A 15,835-nucleotide genomic window follows, 5' to 3' on the forward strand; every position below is an offset into this window, starting at 1 on the left:
TCCTCTGGACTCTCAAAAGCTTCTACATTCAACTGAGGCCATTTGTGCCTGCAGTTAGTTGCGTCATGCCCACATAGCAGTGGGTGCCAATACAGGCATCATTTGAAATACTGCATGCTGAATGTGTGTAGCCTGAAGCTGAGCACATTGGCCCGGGCCTACATGCAGCTCTACCAGGGTGCAGCTAATCCCCAGTACTCAGAGGTGCAGTCCCAAATGTTGCTTCTATGAGGACAGCCTCCATTTACCAGGCCATTGTTGAGTGAGCTTTCTCCTCCACCTCTAAGTGCCTGGAGTACCCGCAGGTCTTCCTCATAACTTTGCAGTTACACAATTAGTACTAATTACTGGTGTTCCCTCATCATAACACACTTATTCACTCCCTTGCTCTGTACTTCCTTCATTGCATCAGGGTTGTTCTGTATGTGCAAGAGACAGGCCAGACAAGGGTGAAATGGAGAAAAGTTTTTGCTCAATAACAGCCTGGCTGCCAGTAAAGGAAAGGGCTGGGTGTGCTGCTGATGCTCTCCATGGCTGCTTCCTAAGGGCAGCGCAGGTGTTTGCTCACCTCCCCGTGCAGGAGGGAGCATAGTGCTATTGTCAGCTTGAATTGGGAGTCAAAAGATGTGTAACGTTATAGGGCGCGATTTGCTTTCTGGCCTCCCTGCTGGTACGGTTTATGAGGAAAGCTACCTTCTGGAGAAACTGGGAAGGTTTTTATGGCTCCCTGTGCTGGCTCCAGGTTTAGCAGCTCCAGCCTAGATTGTGTTCTGTCTAGATTGAAGTCTCCTGTTCTTAAAATCCTGTTATGCCAGCATTTGTTTTTTATTTGTTTTTGAGGTAGAGATTTTTTTTTTCTTGAGCCATTGTCTCCCATGCCTTCACTTTGAACTAACGTGTGGTAGGTTGAAACCGAGACAGGCTGAAGCCCTCTGGTAGTTAGTGTGATCACAAGGCGCTGCAGAGTACACGGCTGTTTTGCTTCTGCTTGCTCTATAACCCCTGTATAACTACCCATCTAAGGCCTGAGCCCAAGTCTCTTGCGTGATGCTGTGAGGGAATATGTATGAGTTCTGCAGGTTGTGTGATGGTATTAATGCTCCATGTGTACCTCCGTCACACTTCAAACTCCATTTTGAAGGTGGACCCCCCCTTTCCCCTGCTCCCCCCCACCCCAGTTTCCTCTGCTGCCCTACTGTCCTGTTAGCTCAAATTCCCCTGAGGTGTTGACAAGGGGCTGAGCATGGAAGGTCATTGATTTACCATACTATTAAAGTAAGAGCATGACACTAGGGTGACCTTTCCTGGGGAAAGAATTTATCGGGGCGGAAACAAACCCCAGGCTGGCCATGAATTCACTTGGTAGGCTTCTATGATCACTGGAGCCAGCTGATCGGGACGCTCCTGATTGGTGGTTATAAGTGGAAAGCAGCTGCTCTAATTTGGTGGAGGGCTTATTTTTGTAAGGAGAGGTGATGTAGGATCCTTACAAGAATCAGAGAGCCCTGTTTTCCTGAAGGGTGGGGGAGAGACCGTGGGACGTGTAAACTAGCATTGAGGGGCTTTGTGGTTTTTCTAAATGAACTTCATTTCCATGCTTTTCAAGGAAGAGCAATGGGCTATTTAAGGACTGTGTGTGTGTATGTTTGCTCAGGGCTCCTGAAGGCTTATGCTATAAACCAGAAGGCTCATACTATTGATGATGAGAGCTGGGGAAGTTCAACCTCTTGGAGGAGTGAAGCCTCTGGAGATGGATCTGATCCTAAAGGGCCAGGCCATTGGCCGTGGGGCTCCAGCTCTCAGGGGACCAGCAACCAAAGAGGCAGCAGTGCCTCGGCCCCAAGCCAGGGACTGCCTGAGCTCTGTTCGGGCTCTGGAGGCACGTGGTGCAGTCTGCAGCTGAGTCTCCTTTCAGCAATTGGATCAAGTGGCCAGCTGGGGGAGCCAGGCAACCTCTGTGACACCTTGAGGGCAATAGTGAAACTTTCAGGGAGCACAGCACTCAAGCTTGGTGGGCAGGGTTGAAGTTTTCCAGGCGGTCACTAGAGCTGCTCAGCTTTGCTGCTCTTCCTTAGCAGCACAAGGGCTTGTGCATGTAGGTGTGTGAGGAAGCATTGCTGACACTGTGCCAGTGATGTTACACAATGATAAATGCTCACTGGTGCTGCCTTGGCTTTGGTGCCGTGTCCCAGGCCTGAACTGTGCAAGGAGGCAGGGAAGCAAGCCCTGGCAGGCGGGTTCTGATGCTGTTCTTTTGCACCACTGCAGGACTGAATGTTTCACTCACAGTGTGAGCACAAGCCATGTTGTCTGCCTTGGCTGGACAGCATAGGAAGGCAGCACCAGGGAGAACAAGCGGCAGGAGCAGGCCCTGCAGCTCTCTGCTTCTGCCCCTGCTTGGCACATTGCTGGACTGCTTTTCCCATGCTACTGCCACAAGGTTCATAAGCCTCTTGCTGCTGACTGTGAAGGAGGTTTAGTTCTGGTGTGGACACTGCAGCAGGGGCAGTGCAAGAAATAACACTGCAAGAAGAGTGGCTGCTTTATTGTTCAGGGTGAGTGCGATGGCCCCAGCTACACTGCCTGTGCTATTTTATAAAACATACCAGAGAGAGAGTGAATGCCCAACCAAATTCTAGGCTTCAGCATGATTAGCTGAGCCTTGTGAAGCAAAGAGCCCTGGTCTTTGCCAAATTTACTTTGCTATATAGTAAGTTATAAAAGATAAAATGAGAAGAGGCAGGAGCTCATTAATGTAATCACAGAACCAAGTGTGAAGAAAGCATTCCACAGCTAGAGATGTGCTGACTGTTTAAGCTCACCCCTTAGTCAAGGTGGGGTTTGCTTTCTCCAACCTGAAGAAAAGTTTTCTGGTTTGTTCACCTCCTCTCAGCTGCTGTGTAACACCTTGGCAGGCACTAGTTAGCAATGAGCTGTGCATTATCTGTGGCTGTAATGGGAGTGGGTGGAAGTGCCCAGGAAGTGGCTAAGCAGTTTGGTCATTGCTGGATAATGCTACAGCAGCATCCTGTCTTGACAGGCAAGGAGGTGCTGTGGGTGTGTGTCTACCACCTCCTCCATGAGCCTGGGAACCCCACTAAGCAATACATGCCAGCCACCTGCACCTGTGCCATGCACTCTCATGTGACCAAGCTGGCTTACCATTTGGCAGTAGGCCCAGCCTTACTCAGGAGACAGGGCTGAAGGTGGGAAAAGCTAAGGATGGAGTATGTGAAATCCCACTTTTCTCTCAAACTTAGGCACTTCACTCAAGCATCTATGTGAGAATAGGAGGCAGAGTCCCAATCCAGGCCTGCTCTTAGGTCCATACAGGTCACAGACTGACTTAAGATGGCAGTGGGGAGGGTACTGCTGCTACGCACCTTTTGCCCAACAGCCTAGGGGCACTAGCACTCATACAGAAAGGGGAAGCCCCAGATGCCAAGCCAGGAGTAGGGCAGGGCAAGGACTGAACCTACAGGGATTAATCCCTGTTTCCCAAGCCAATGCTGTAGCTACTAAAATATGGTCTGGACAGGGAAGGAAGAGACCTGTCACCCCTTCCATTGAAGCAGAACCACCAGGAAGCCAAAACTGCAGGAGTCCTTGGCCAAATGGAGGGAAAGTGTGATGATGTGTGGCTCTTTACAAGCCTGGGGCCAGGCGTGGGCCAGGGCAGCCTTGGGCTCTTGCACCTGCTGTCAGGATTATCTCTGGTTCCTAATCAAGACCTCATTTATATGAAATGCATAAACAGTCCTGGGAGCTGGAAACACAGGCTTGCCTACAAAGAACCAACAGCTCCCTCTGAAATGCAGAGTATCTGCGGATGTAGCACTTTCCCCATGCCCTGGCCTCCTGAGCTGTTTTTCCTAGTGCTCTGAGTTTCAGCATTAGTTTTCTCAGTACTATATTATAGCTGGTCCTGACCCACCTAACCCACTGAGCCTTGCATGTGAGCCTAATGCAGACTGAAGGTGTGGGGCATGCGTTCTCTCAGTAGTTCTTCTAATGCCCACTGATGAAGTACAAAACATGCAAAGGGAACAGAAAAGTGCATGAGAAAGAAAGGCTGGGACAGGTTAACCAAATCCATATATAGTGTATTTCTGGTTCCTTTAACAGACCATTCCCAAAACTCTCAACAAGTTACTATTAGAAACGGAACAAAAAAAAAAATTACACACGAACACTCCACATTCAGAATCCAAGTTAATGTCAGTCTGTTTCTTTCTTTTGATGTCATATATGTTTTGGTAAGCCAGCAAAATGGAGAAATGTCTTCAGTTGCTTTCCCTTTCTGGAAAGATGACAACACAGATTAATGCCAAACAGATCCAGACCCCTCCTGGGCTTCCTGGAATGACACATGGTACCTTCAGACCATGTTGGTGGGCTGCCACCTTCCCTCACCCTAGTGTAATGCACCCCCCAGTCCCATGCACAGTAGAAGGATACCTTAGTGTCAGCAATGGGTAAGCTGGGGAGCCAGAAGGCCTACAAGCCTTGAGTTTCTGCACCACTTGGTGCTGTTTATTGCAACCCTGCCCATTGGCAGGTCATGTCTCAGATCCCCAGGGCTTCCCATCTGCTTATCTAACACTTTTTTAACACTTCATATTTAAAAAAAAAATAAAAAAATTTATGGATGTAATGGTCAAATGATGTGAGCTTCTGGTAAAGCAAACAGTCTCGGGAGCCCTCTGCTGAGGAAAGCCTCTCCACAACTGCTGTGTCAAAAAAAAACCATTGGCTATTTCAGTAGGATTTGCTCCAGGGGCCAAGCACACGTGGTTAGGTCACCAGGTTCTCTTTGGCCCTCTTCTCTCCCAGTCTGTGCTTTCCTTCTGCAGCAACTGTCCGCTTGGCCCTGGCTTGCTCGGGAGGCTACACGAGCGATGCCACTTCTAGTCATAACTCCGTGATCTCCAGAGGGCTCTCCATAATCACCTCCCTCATCTTGTGCATAGGGGTAGATTTGGCAGACTCTGTGCGAGCATTGCGGTCATTATAGCCCCCTGAGTCTGCATTCAGCGTCTCCAGGGACCGCCCCAGCACCTTTTGGTCATCCTCTGGCAGGCTGCTGAGATCGGATGTGAGCAGTGTGCCTGTGCTGCCATGCACCACATGGATGCCGTCCGGCCCTTTGATCTCCACAGGCTGCTTGTGCCGGAAGCGAAGGCTGCCCTGACTGGTGCTGTGCTCCTCCTCATCATCCAGGTCATTCTGGATCAGCTACAAGAAGCCCAAGCAGAAATCAACGTCAGGGCTTAAAGCAGAGACACTCCCCTTCCCTTCCCTCCCTTCCCCTGCCTCTGTCAGCATTGCTGCTTGTCGCCGGCAGTCCTCCACCTTTGGCTCTGAAACAAGGGGCCAGCCTGAGGCGATAATGACTCCCCCTAGCTGTCCTTCCAGGCAGCTCCACAGCACCAGTTGCTTTGCTATATCATCATACTAAAGCAGAGTCTGAGACAGCCGCTGCGTGGTCATTAAGCACAAAGACCCAATGCCGTCTCTGCCTTTGGACAGCTGAAGAGCATTTTCTAAATTAGCGGTGTCTGTAGCATCCAGGGCCATGTCTGTGGATTTTTAGCCCTGACACTCCCCTGGGGAAGCTCTGTAACTTACAAAATAACAGAAGAGAAAGAGGGGACCCCTCCAACCTTTTAGTCCAGCGAACAGAAGATCCAGGTTGTAGGCACCTGCGGAGATCTGGACCTACATATCCTGCTTCCTAGCAAAGTGATTAATCACCAGGCTGTAGATTAGGAAATTCTAAAAGCACCTTATACAGTGTCCTCCCACTGGGCAGCCAAGAGGAGATGACATGTGCAACCAGGAAGAAAAGAAGGCAGAGGTTGCCTGGCTCAGGGTGACAGGTATAGCATTAGAAATAACTTCCCCTACCCCTAATGACATGGCTAAAATTTGCATTTAATATAAAGGTCATGGCAATTATCATGCTGAGACTAAACCCAGGACTTGCTCCCTTCCAGGACTGTGCACAGCCTTCTGAGCCAGACACCCTCTACTTAGTACACTTCCTCCTGGCCCCACATATCTTTCCCTCTGGGCTGTCTAGTGGGCCATCTACAAAAGAAAGGCTGATAGGTGCTCAGGTAACACCTAGCCCATGCCACAGAAATGAAAACATTTTCATGAGAAATGGGAGACAAAGGTTCAAATCTCCTCTGCTTTGGGTGGGGAACTAAAAGGTGGGAGACTCTCCTGTCATCACCAGAAAGTGGAGCTGGGCCTTGATCAAACCTCTAATCTTCATTCACTCTTATTTGTTTTGTATTGTAACGGTAGACTTAGGGCCCTGTGGTATTAGATGGTACAAACAGATAGTGGGAATGCCATCCTCAACCAGATTACAGAAGAAATTATTTAAAAACGATTTTGGTTTGTATCACAGTAATGCCTTTACATGGCTTTTGGAGCCATAGTGAGCTTGGAGGGCTGGTCATTTAAAGTCTTGTGAAGGACAGGATGAGTTTAGGTGGGAGATTCCAACTGGAGGTCCTCACAGAGACTTTACCTCAAGAATACATAGAAATAGATGCCTTTTGATAGCATATGTTGACTGTTTTTTAAGGTGGTTGGGCAGGGGAGTGGTTTCTGGGGCAGGCCTTGAGGGAGGGTGGATGGAAGAAAGTCGGGAGGGGCCTGAATGAAGGAACCATAACTGGGAGGGGATGGGTTTGCCAGTATGACTGAGCATTAGTGAACAGGGCTGTGCGTGTGAATAAGGATGTCAAGGTAGGAGGAAGAGAATTAGGAAAGTAAAAATCAGGGTGGAGCTGGGGTCTTGGGAGTGTAGCTGACACTGGGAGCAAACAGTACAGAGGGCAGAGGCTGAAAGGGTTGTCTCCCATTTCCTACTCTTTTCTGTAATGTGCCCTGGATTTCCATACTGAGAGGGGGGTGGTGATGGGAAAGGGGCCTCTCACTCTGCTACTTCTCCACTAACTTCCCTCACTAAAGCCCTGTTCATAGTACTCCAGCTGTGTCTCACTTTGTATTTTGAAAATCTGGTTAGTGTATTGATGGAGGGGAGCCTGACCAAGTGCTGCTGGTCAGGCTTAGCCATGGGCATTGAGGGGGAAGATTGGATATTGGACAGTATCCTACAGAACAAACAACTTAGGTGAGTCAAAGTTTGGACGGCAGGGAGAAGGAGCTGAATGGCAGAGATGGTGAGTCTGACTGACGAGGTGCACAATGATGATTAATGGGAAGTAAAATAGAGATGCAAATGGAGAAAAATGAGGAGCCACACTTTGGAGAGAGACTGAATTTGAGACTATAGTGGGAAAACCACAAGGATATGTGAAACTAGGCATGATAAGACACAGATTTGGGAGTGCTTCATCATGATGGTGGAAGGAGCTGAAGGGAGGGGATGAAGCTGCCTAGAGAGAGAGAACCAAAGATTACAGACATGAGAGACTCTAATACATGAGGGGAAAGAGGAAGAGGGCCACCCAACAAGATGCTAAAGGAGCAGGTGCCACTGCAGGAGAGCAGAGCACCGCAGAAACAGAAAGTCCACTCAACCAACTAGCCTGATCAGGGCAGTGCATTTTAAATGCTCGTTCCAAATAACAAACAGCAAGCTGGGTAAAGGGGGAACAGACAGGTAGTTGGGGGCTTACATAATAACTGGGGAGTGAAAGGAGTGTCAGTGTGGAGAGTTTTGAAGGAAATAGTTGCCTTGTTGCCAGACTCATACTGAGAGATGTTCTTTGGTGAGGGATGTTCCAACAGCCTTGCAGTATTCAAGCATCATTACATCTCAGCACCATGGAGCTGAGACAATCAAGAAAGTGGATATTGCTGGAACAGTCTTCTGGGCCAGTTCAATGCAGTGTTTTGTATCTCTGTCCTTAGGTGAGAGGAGAGAGGAGGCCTCTGGCACCTGTCTGATTGAGGTGGCAGTTATAAGCAAACATAACTCGATAGGGCAAAGAAAGAGAGGGGCATTGATGGGCACCCAACAGAGTTTAGAGTAGGACAAAAGCATAGAAAAAGACACTCCATCCCAGAGGGCACAGCAAGCCTTTTTTTTCAAGTCTATGCACACACACTTTCTACCTCAGTGACCGAGGACTGGTCCCCCTGACTGGCAGTGGTGGCTTTATGCACCATCCGCTCGGCAAACAGCTTTTTCAACCGCATGTAATCTTCTAAGACCACCTTCAAGAGAGAGCCCTGGATGGAAGGGGCAACAGGGGAAGTTATGCATGGACTCCTTTCCCTCATCCCCAAACTCTGAAACTCCCTGGGTGAAAAACCAACCACATCCAGGAGGAACCAGCCAGGCATTTCCCAAAATAATCCTACCCTCAAACAAAACTATTCACAGTGGGCACATCTACACATGCATCCATGCACTTTTCCTAATGCACATTAAATTTAGTGCCTCGGGTGCCTATACACGAGCATGGAGGCTGCTCTGATGTGCTGGAATTCCAGTGCGTTGGAGCAGTCTCGATTAACTGAGTCTGATGCAGCATGACCATTGCTGTGCTCCAGCAGGCTCCTGCATCTCATGTATCAGTGTCCCTGTGCTTAAAACCGGGAGCATGGACATGCCAAATGAACTTTAATTTAAGTGCTCCCACCACTATTTTTAAGCGCTGATACAGGAGAAGCATTGGAGCTTTAATTAGAGTGGTTCCAAGAGCTGCTCTAATTAAAGCGCATCCTCTTCCGCACTCCTGGAACGTATGTGAGGTACTAAATAATGTGCGTTAGGCTGCCCTAATGCACAGCGCCAAAAGCACACATTTTTAAGTGACATGTAATGCACAGCAGTCTCCTTTATTGCACATTAGCGTAATTGCACATTTTTTACGTGGCACTTTAATGTGCAGTAAAATAGGCTATTGTGCATTAAATCACATGTGTTGAGGCACCCAGTGGTACTTAAAAAAATGAAAACACTGTTTCAATCTGGTGGAAATGAGCATTAAATATGGCACCTGCCGCACAGCCTTTGCATTTTTTCAACAGGTGGAGGCCATAAATGACTTTTCTGCTTCAGGGTGGTGCTATGTCTACCCAGGTCAATTTCAGAGCTGTATTCCTTGGGAATCCCCAAGTGACACATATGTAAGGACTACACTGGACAGTCCTAGGTTTTGGTCTTAAAAAAGAGGTAGCACAGGCTAATCTGGAATATGAAGCCCTGAGGTAACCTCTTGTTTCCTTTTCTGCTGTCTTCATGGATAAGGATAATGACTGGTGGTAAGTGATGGGGGCTCCTGGATAAAGGCAGAGGAAGCTAGCCCCACTCACCTTGATGGGTCCTTCCCTCATGATCTGACCTAGTTTGGCAATGTTATCATATTCCTGAATGGCTGCTCGCAGGTAACGGTCATCTTCGGGCTTGGCAGCAGAGGGCTCTCTTCCAAATGTTCCCTATAATAAAAGAAAGCTTCTGAAAACAACATCTGCAGAATTTAGGCAGAACCAGCCCCGTTCTTGGGGTCAGCTCTCCTGTTGGTGTTCCCTTTCCAGTTCACTATGCCCTCTTGCAGCCTGCAAGCAAAACCTATGTACATCATTCCTGATTTCACTAAGGCTTAACCCCTTGCAAGTGCAGCAAGTTCAATGTCAGTAGCAATGCAATGTACAATACATGACTGCTGAGCAAATCTAACACCAGGGGAAAGAATTTTTGAGGTATTAAGCAGAAGAATAAAAGATCTTAAGTGCATATCACAAAATATTACCATATTTGGAATGATTGTATCAGTCTAGGCAAGGGGCAGGCAAAGTCCAGCCTGCGGGACACACCTGGTCAGTCAGGACTCCATTTCCCAGATGCTCCTGCCTGCATTGCTTGTACCAGTCTCCATGGAGACCCCAGCTGCACCTGGTTGGAAAGCTCAGGCTGGGGTTGCCATGGAAACCATGCAGCAAAGCAGGGTAGGGGGGCTGCTCCTGAGCTGCTGGGAACTTGGGATGGGGGCAGCTTGGTCCAGAGCCAGGGCAGAGCTGTAATCTGTAGCCTGCACCCTCCGGACAGGGGTGCACAAGCAGGGGACCAGAGCTCTGCCCCGGCTCCAGACCAAGACGCCACTGCTGACGGAGCCGGGGCAGAGCCGCCATCCCCTGCTTGTACATATCTGCCTGGAGCGTGCAGGGCTTCAGATCGTGGCTTTGCCTGGGCTCCAGAGCAAGCTGCCCCCATCCTACCTTCCCAGCAGCTCCAGAGCAGCCTCCTGCACTGCTTGCTGCCTGCCCGGCTGAGGCTGGTCTCCATGGCAACCCCAGTATGAGCTTTCCCATGCAGATGTGGCTGGGGTCTCCATGGAAACTGGCACAAGCCATGTGGGCAGGGGCTGCTGGGAAATGGAGTCTGGCTGCCAACTGTATTGGTCATTTTGCCCACCCCAGTCAAGGCCGTGTAGCAGTGCTAAACTAAGGATCAATGATCAGTAAACTAAGGCAGTAAAACAAATCAGTAGATTAGGCAGTAGGCTGTGATCAGGGCTTAGGCCAGTGGGAGCAGGGAAATGATACACTCATGGGACCATGTGTGGGAAGCTTGACTAAACTCTTAACTTAGTTATATGGTGCCCACAGAGATTCACAGGGGCACAATTCCCTCCTTATTCACAATGGTGTAACCTTATTGACTGGAATGGGATTACCAATGATCTGCACAGGTAATCCTAAGAAAACAACCAGGCCCTTGAGAATTCAGGCTGAGTTCTCTCTCCATCCCCTGAGGCAAGAATAAGAAGGGTCCTCACATGAGTCCTGGCTGGGCTATTCCATAGGTCTGTGATTTCACTTAGGTTTTCAGGTAAGTCATCTTCATGCTCTGCTTGTGCTGCCAGCTCCATGTTCCTGCAGAAAGGATCTAACCACACAGGGTTAGCTCTATAAAGAGGGACAAGGGGTGGGGTTAGTGAGTGGGGGCAGTAAGACAAGGCCTGCCCACCTCTGTTCTCTAGAAATGGTAATTTCTTGAAATCTTGCCATACCCCTCTCTCCCCCTCAATAATCCCAGAACAGGCAATGCCATCTTCCCTCCTTCCCCCACAACTGGAACATGACCTTGCTTCACCCTCCTCTGACCGCAAGTTGTGGTTACATTAAGGGGCATTTCTGCATGAACTAATCTACACACCTTGATCAAGCAATTACATCACCAGGCCAATTGATAACTGCAGGCAAAAATCACTTGCTCTGCACCTGTCCATGAAGGTGTCTCTATTTACTGCCACAGAAATTCAAACTTCTTCTGTGCTTGTGCCCTTCCAGCACCATGTTTCACAAGTCAGGAGTGTATTGGTGATGATGGGGATGGATTACTAAAAAGCATGCCATACATTGCTCAGAAGAGATTCTCATCTAGATGATTTTAGGGTGTTTCTTGATCCTAGCAATCTGTGGAATCCCAGCTTTCAGAGGAAAGTGATTGCTGAGATGCTTTGTACCGGAAATATTAGCAGAAACCAATGAGGGTCCTAAAACATGTGTTCTGCCTACAGACTAACAGGGAATCCTCTCACTCAGTCTTCTAGAGTGAAGTTGGAGAGACCTCTCTCCCACCCAAACGTGCTGAGGACTCACCCATCAAAGGAATATTTATTTGTGTTTGGCATATCCATGATGTCCATGAAGCCTCGGTTTCCTGAAAAAGGTTGAAGGTTACAGACTGATTTATAGATTCATAGATTGTAAGCCCGGAAGGGACCTTGGAAGATCATCAGGTCCAGCCACAGGTACCAAGTGGGAAAGACAACTTAGGGTCAGATGACACCAGCAAGGTGAGTGTCTGGTCTCATCTTGAAGCTTTCCAGGGTAGATGATTGCACCACCTCTGGAGGGAGCTTATTCCATAGTCTGGACACCCTGAGTGTGAAGAAGTTTTTCCTAATGTTGAGCCTGAATCGGTCTTCTAGGATTTTGTGGCCATTAGTCCTAGTTTTCCCCTCAGGTGCCCTGGTGAACAGTTGCTCATCAAGCCATTGAGGTACTCCCCTAGTGTAACCAGGTCCCCTCTCATCCTTCTTTTCTTCAGGCTGAAGAGCCCCAGATCCCTCAGCCTTTCCTCGTATGGTTTGCTGCATAAGAGTTTGATCATAAGGGTGGGTCTTCTTAGGACTCTCTCAAGCTTGTCCATGTCCTTGTTAAAGTGTGGTGCCCAGAACTGGACACAGTATAAGTTATAATTTTTGGTCATTTCATCAAAGAATGAAAAAATGTGGTTTTATTTGAGAAATGCATCAGCCAAACGTAATAGATTAATAGATATCAGGGTCGGAAGGGACCTCAGCAGATCATTGAGTCTGACCCCCTACTCCAGGCAGGAAAGAGTGCTGGGGTCAGAGGACCACAGCCAGGTGCTTGTCCAGCCTCCTCTTAAAGACTCCCAAGGTAGGGGAGAGCACCACCTCCCTTGGAAGCCCATTCCAGATTCTGGCAAACCTTACTGTAAATAAGTTCTTTCTGATGTCTAACCTGAATCTGCTCTCTGTCAGTTTGTGGCTGTTATTTCTAGTTACTCCCAGGGGTGCCCTAGGAAACAGAGTATCTCCTATCCCTCTCCCTCCCCCCCCCACCGATGAATTTGTAGGCAGCCACAAAATCACCTCTCAGTCTTCTCTTGTGGAGGCAGAAGAGATTCAGGTCCCTTCAATCTCTCCTCATATGGCCTTACCTGCAGGCCTCTAACCATGATGTTTATACTGGCTGAATAACAAACAATATCAACACCAGAATGACTCTCAGCACACATCTACTCTACCTGGAGCAAGAAATGTGAAGAATAGATCAGCCCCCTGCAATCTGAAAGAAACCACAGTAATTCAAACTCCTCTCTCATTATCACCCCTATGTCTCTTTTGATATTACAGATTCCTGAATTCTTCCCTCATATCAAATCTGTGTGTGTGTGTTTTACACTATTCCCCCAGCACGTGTATTAGTTTGCATTTTTCCAAGATAATGCCAACAAAGAACCCCAAAATCTCTCACCTGTAGAGCCAGCCACAATAGCTTTTAATTTTCTTTTGTGTCTACAAAGAAACAAAAAAAACTCTTAACAATAAATTGAAATTAGGAAGAAAGCCTTAAAGGAGAGATGTGTAAAACCAAGGAACAAGCATATGCAATGGAACAGTGTTTGAAATCCTTTCCCTATATATAACCATAGCACTTAGAAAATAAGAAAAGCCTGTGTTTTGAGGGCATTTTCAAAAGCAACATATTAGCTCAGGTGGTGGCTTCTTTCCTTGACTGGACTGTCTCATCTGGAAAAGATGTATGCTTCTAGTCCCTGCAGACAGGTTCTTGATATCAGGAGAGGGTAAGAGATTTTGTTTCTAGGTTCACAGGGTAATGTTCTATAACATATACATTATAGGAGTCCAAGATGCTTTTGAAACTGCTGCCCTTAGTTTCATGCAATCCAAGATCCAGTTTACCAGGATGTTACATTAACCACTGGTCCAAGATACCCAGACTGCAAGAATAACTAATCATGTGCTATTGTGTCAGCTTATTGTTTTGACTTATTTTTCCTTATGGTGGCCAAGCATTTACATTTAGTCATATTATAGAGTTTTCCTGCAATCCCAGGGCCTTGAGGTCACTTACACTGTTCTGTAGTACCAGTTCATGAGGATGAAAAGCATGGCAGCCAAGAAGAGGAGGACAGCTAAGATAATTATTGCCATCTAGGAAAAAACAAACAAATGATTTTTAGTACATGTGAGTGACTTCAAACATGCAGCTGGGCTGCTTACTTAGAGCAAACAAGTGTCCCATTATATTAATACAAGAGAAAGAGTTTCCAAGTTTTAGGCAGCCCTGGGTGAGGGAGAAGAGTCATGCTGTAAAAAGGAATGGTGGACCATCTGCTAGTGCTTGCAATAGAGCAACCTGGGTATTAAGTCAACTCATCTCACTCTGTTGGACAACAAAAGAGTCACAGGAAAATCATTCTTTTGAACTGATGTCAGAACCAGGAAATACCATATTCCTCTTTCAACGAAGCACTATTGAGGCAATCATAGGTGAAGTTATATGTTCCATTTAGACCATACTATGAGCACTAAAAATGTGCCCGTCCACAAGTTAGAGCATGTTAACTTGTGCCAAGTGCTCTCTGAGCATCTCAAAGTTCTACCTTCAGGTGAGGGTTAACTCTGGGCCATGCAATCTAGCCCATGTTAAAGTCACTTCAATCTGCTCCACAGAAATAAAAAGAGCAACTACAGTCCTCCAGCATCCGAGGCTGCATTGCTTCCAGCCATTTTGCCACCCTGACCCAGAGCAGGGATAGAGCACAGGTAGGCCCTGGCTCCTAGCTATGCCCCTGCTCACCAGCCCTCTAGTGGCAAGTCAGAGCTGTACAGGTAAGAAATGGTATTAACCCTTAACATGCACCTCCTCATAACACAGTTTAACTTTAGCACCATTTAACATTCCACAGATTTAGTAAGATCTAAATGTAATGTGTAACTTTACCCTAGAGAAAAGCACTTTCTTTTGGTGTTACTTACATGAGTGGGCAGAGTAACTATGCCTACCTATCTGCTGGGAAGTGAAAGGGCTGCTAGTATGTGTAGATAGGAGTTCAAAGAGGACACTATCTTCTACCTGCAATGCTGAGAGATCATCTGGGGCCCGAGCAGTGATAGCAGGCTGCACATCCAGCACGTTGTAATTTCTAAAGAGATTCCTCAGCTGTTCCTTATTCTCATCAATCATTTGAATCACTCTAGAAAGAGGAGAGGAAATATTTTGGATAGGGGACATTTTCTTTTACTGAAGACTGAAAATGAATTTTTAACAGTTCAACGCAATGCACAGATTCCCCAATACCACATAATATAATGGAATGTATAAGGTAAAGCTCACACCTTGGGCTTGATTGGTGCCATAATTAGTTTTTCTTTAACTGTGGCCACCAGCAGTGACCCAACTGTTGCTCTCATAACCAGACTCTGGGACAAGCTAATGTTTTCCAGAAAGTGCATCTTGACCTTTGCTGGCAGAAGTTTTTGTTGATGGAGATAAGGCAGCCATCATGGGCTTTAGGGCAATGTACCATGGGTAATATCTACTTCATTATCCTTGCAGACCTAGAGATTGGGACAGCATGCCTAAGTTTGACATGATGCTGAACACAATCTGACCTTTTTTTTATATTGACCAGTCATGATCAGACCTGTGTTCAATGACGCCTGTTCAAATGCTGTAAGAGTAAGCACAAGCCTATACAGAATAATGCACTAGGCCTAGCATTGCTGGCAACACTGCACTAATTATGAAATATCCTTAGGTATAAGTGCACCTTACTGATTCTTGATACATGAATGACCCTCTTCCTGCTTTGTCTTCCCTCCCTCATAAATGCATATAGACACGATGGCTTACCGCTCCACATCCAGGATCCTGTTGGTTTCCCTGTTCACTACATGGATCAGCAATTCTGTCTGGGCAAAATTTACACGGCCTTTTTTGTCAACATGGAACTAGAAAAAAAAGGGAGCAGATTGTCCACAACACATGCGTTGGCTACATGCCTCATTCTTGGGCAGCCACTCCAGGTATGTGCCAGGGATTTGTGTTTTCCTGGCAGAAATTCTCAAGTCCTAAGCTATAAGGCTGAGACCCAGTTTAAAGGAGGTATATAACCATTAGCCAGCAAACAGAGATTACTTCCTCTTGGAAACATTTGGCTCCTCCTACTTGTTTGCACTAGTCTGTTGTGCCTTTATTCCTCCTTCTACATGAAGAAACATGTTTTGTCCTAGGATGCATTGCTGTCAATGCTTGCAAGGACATAGTGATTTGAACAGAGAAG

General features: G+C 47.2%; 1 protein-coding gene across 2 annotated transcripts in view; it reads right to left on the minus strand.

The window, feature by feature from the left end:
- Positions 1–4,082: 4,082 nt before the first annotated feature.
- CDH23 (cadherin related 23) overlaps positions 4,083–15,835 on the minus strand; it is a 556,494-nt gene continuing 544,741 nt past the window's right edge. The window contains exons 60-68 of one of the 2 annotated variants that reach the window (XM_019538542.1): positions 15,406–15,503; positions 14,626–14,746; positions 13,621–13,700; positions 13,000–13,040; positions 11,593–11,653; positions 10,767–10,896; positions 9,304–9,426; positions 8,098–8,214; positions 4,083–5,235 (exon numbers count right to left, since the gene is read on the minus strand). In XM_019538542.1, the coding sequence (XP_019394087.1) occupies positions 4,912–5,235; positions 8,098–8,214; positions 9,304–9,426; positions 10,767–10,896; positions 11,593–11,653; positions 13,000–13,040; positions 13,621–13,700; positions 14,626–14,746; positions 15,406–15,503 (1,095 nt within the window). In that variant the 3' untranslated portion in view covers positions 4,083–4,911. The remainder of the gene's footprint in view (positions 5,236–8,097; positions 8,215–9,303; positions 9,427–10,766; positions 10,897–11,592; positions 11,654–12,999; positions 13,041–13,620; positions 13,701–14,625; positions 14,747–15,405; positions 15,504–15,835) is intronic. The other variant, XM_019538541.1, reaches the window with a different exon arrangement.

This window comes from Crocodylus porosus, unplaced genomic scaffold, assembly GCF_001723895.1.
Source record: "Crocodylus porosus isolate Cpor-Errol unplaced genomic scaffold, CroPor_comp1, whole genome shotgun sequence".
NCBI lineage: Eukaryota > Metazoa > Chordata > Crocodylia > Crocodylidae > Crocodylus > Crocodylus porosus.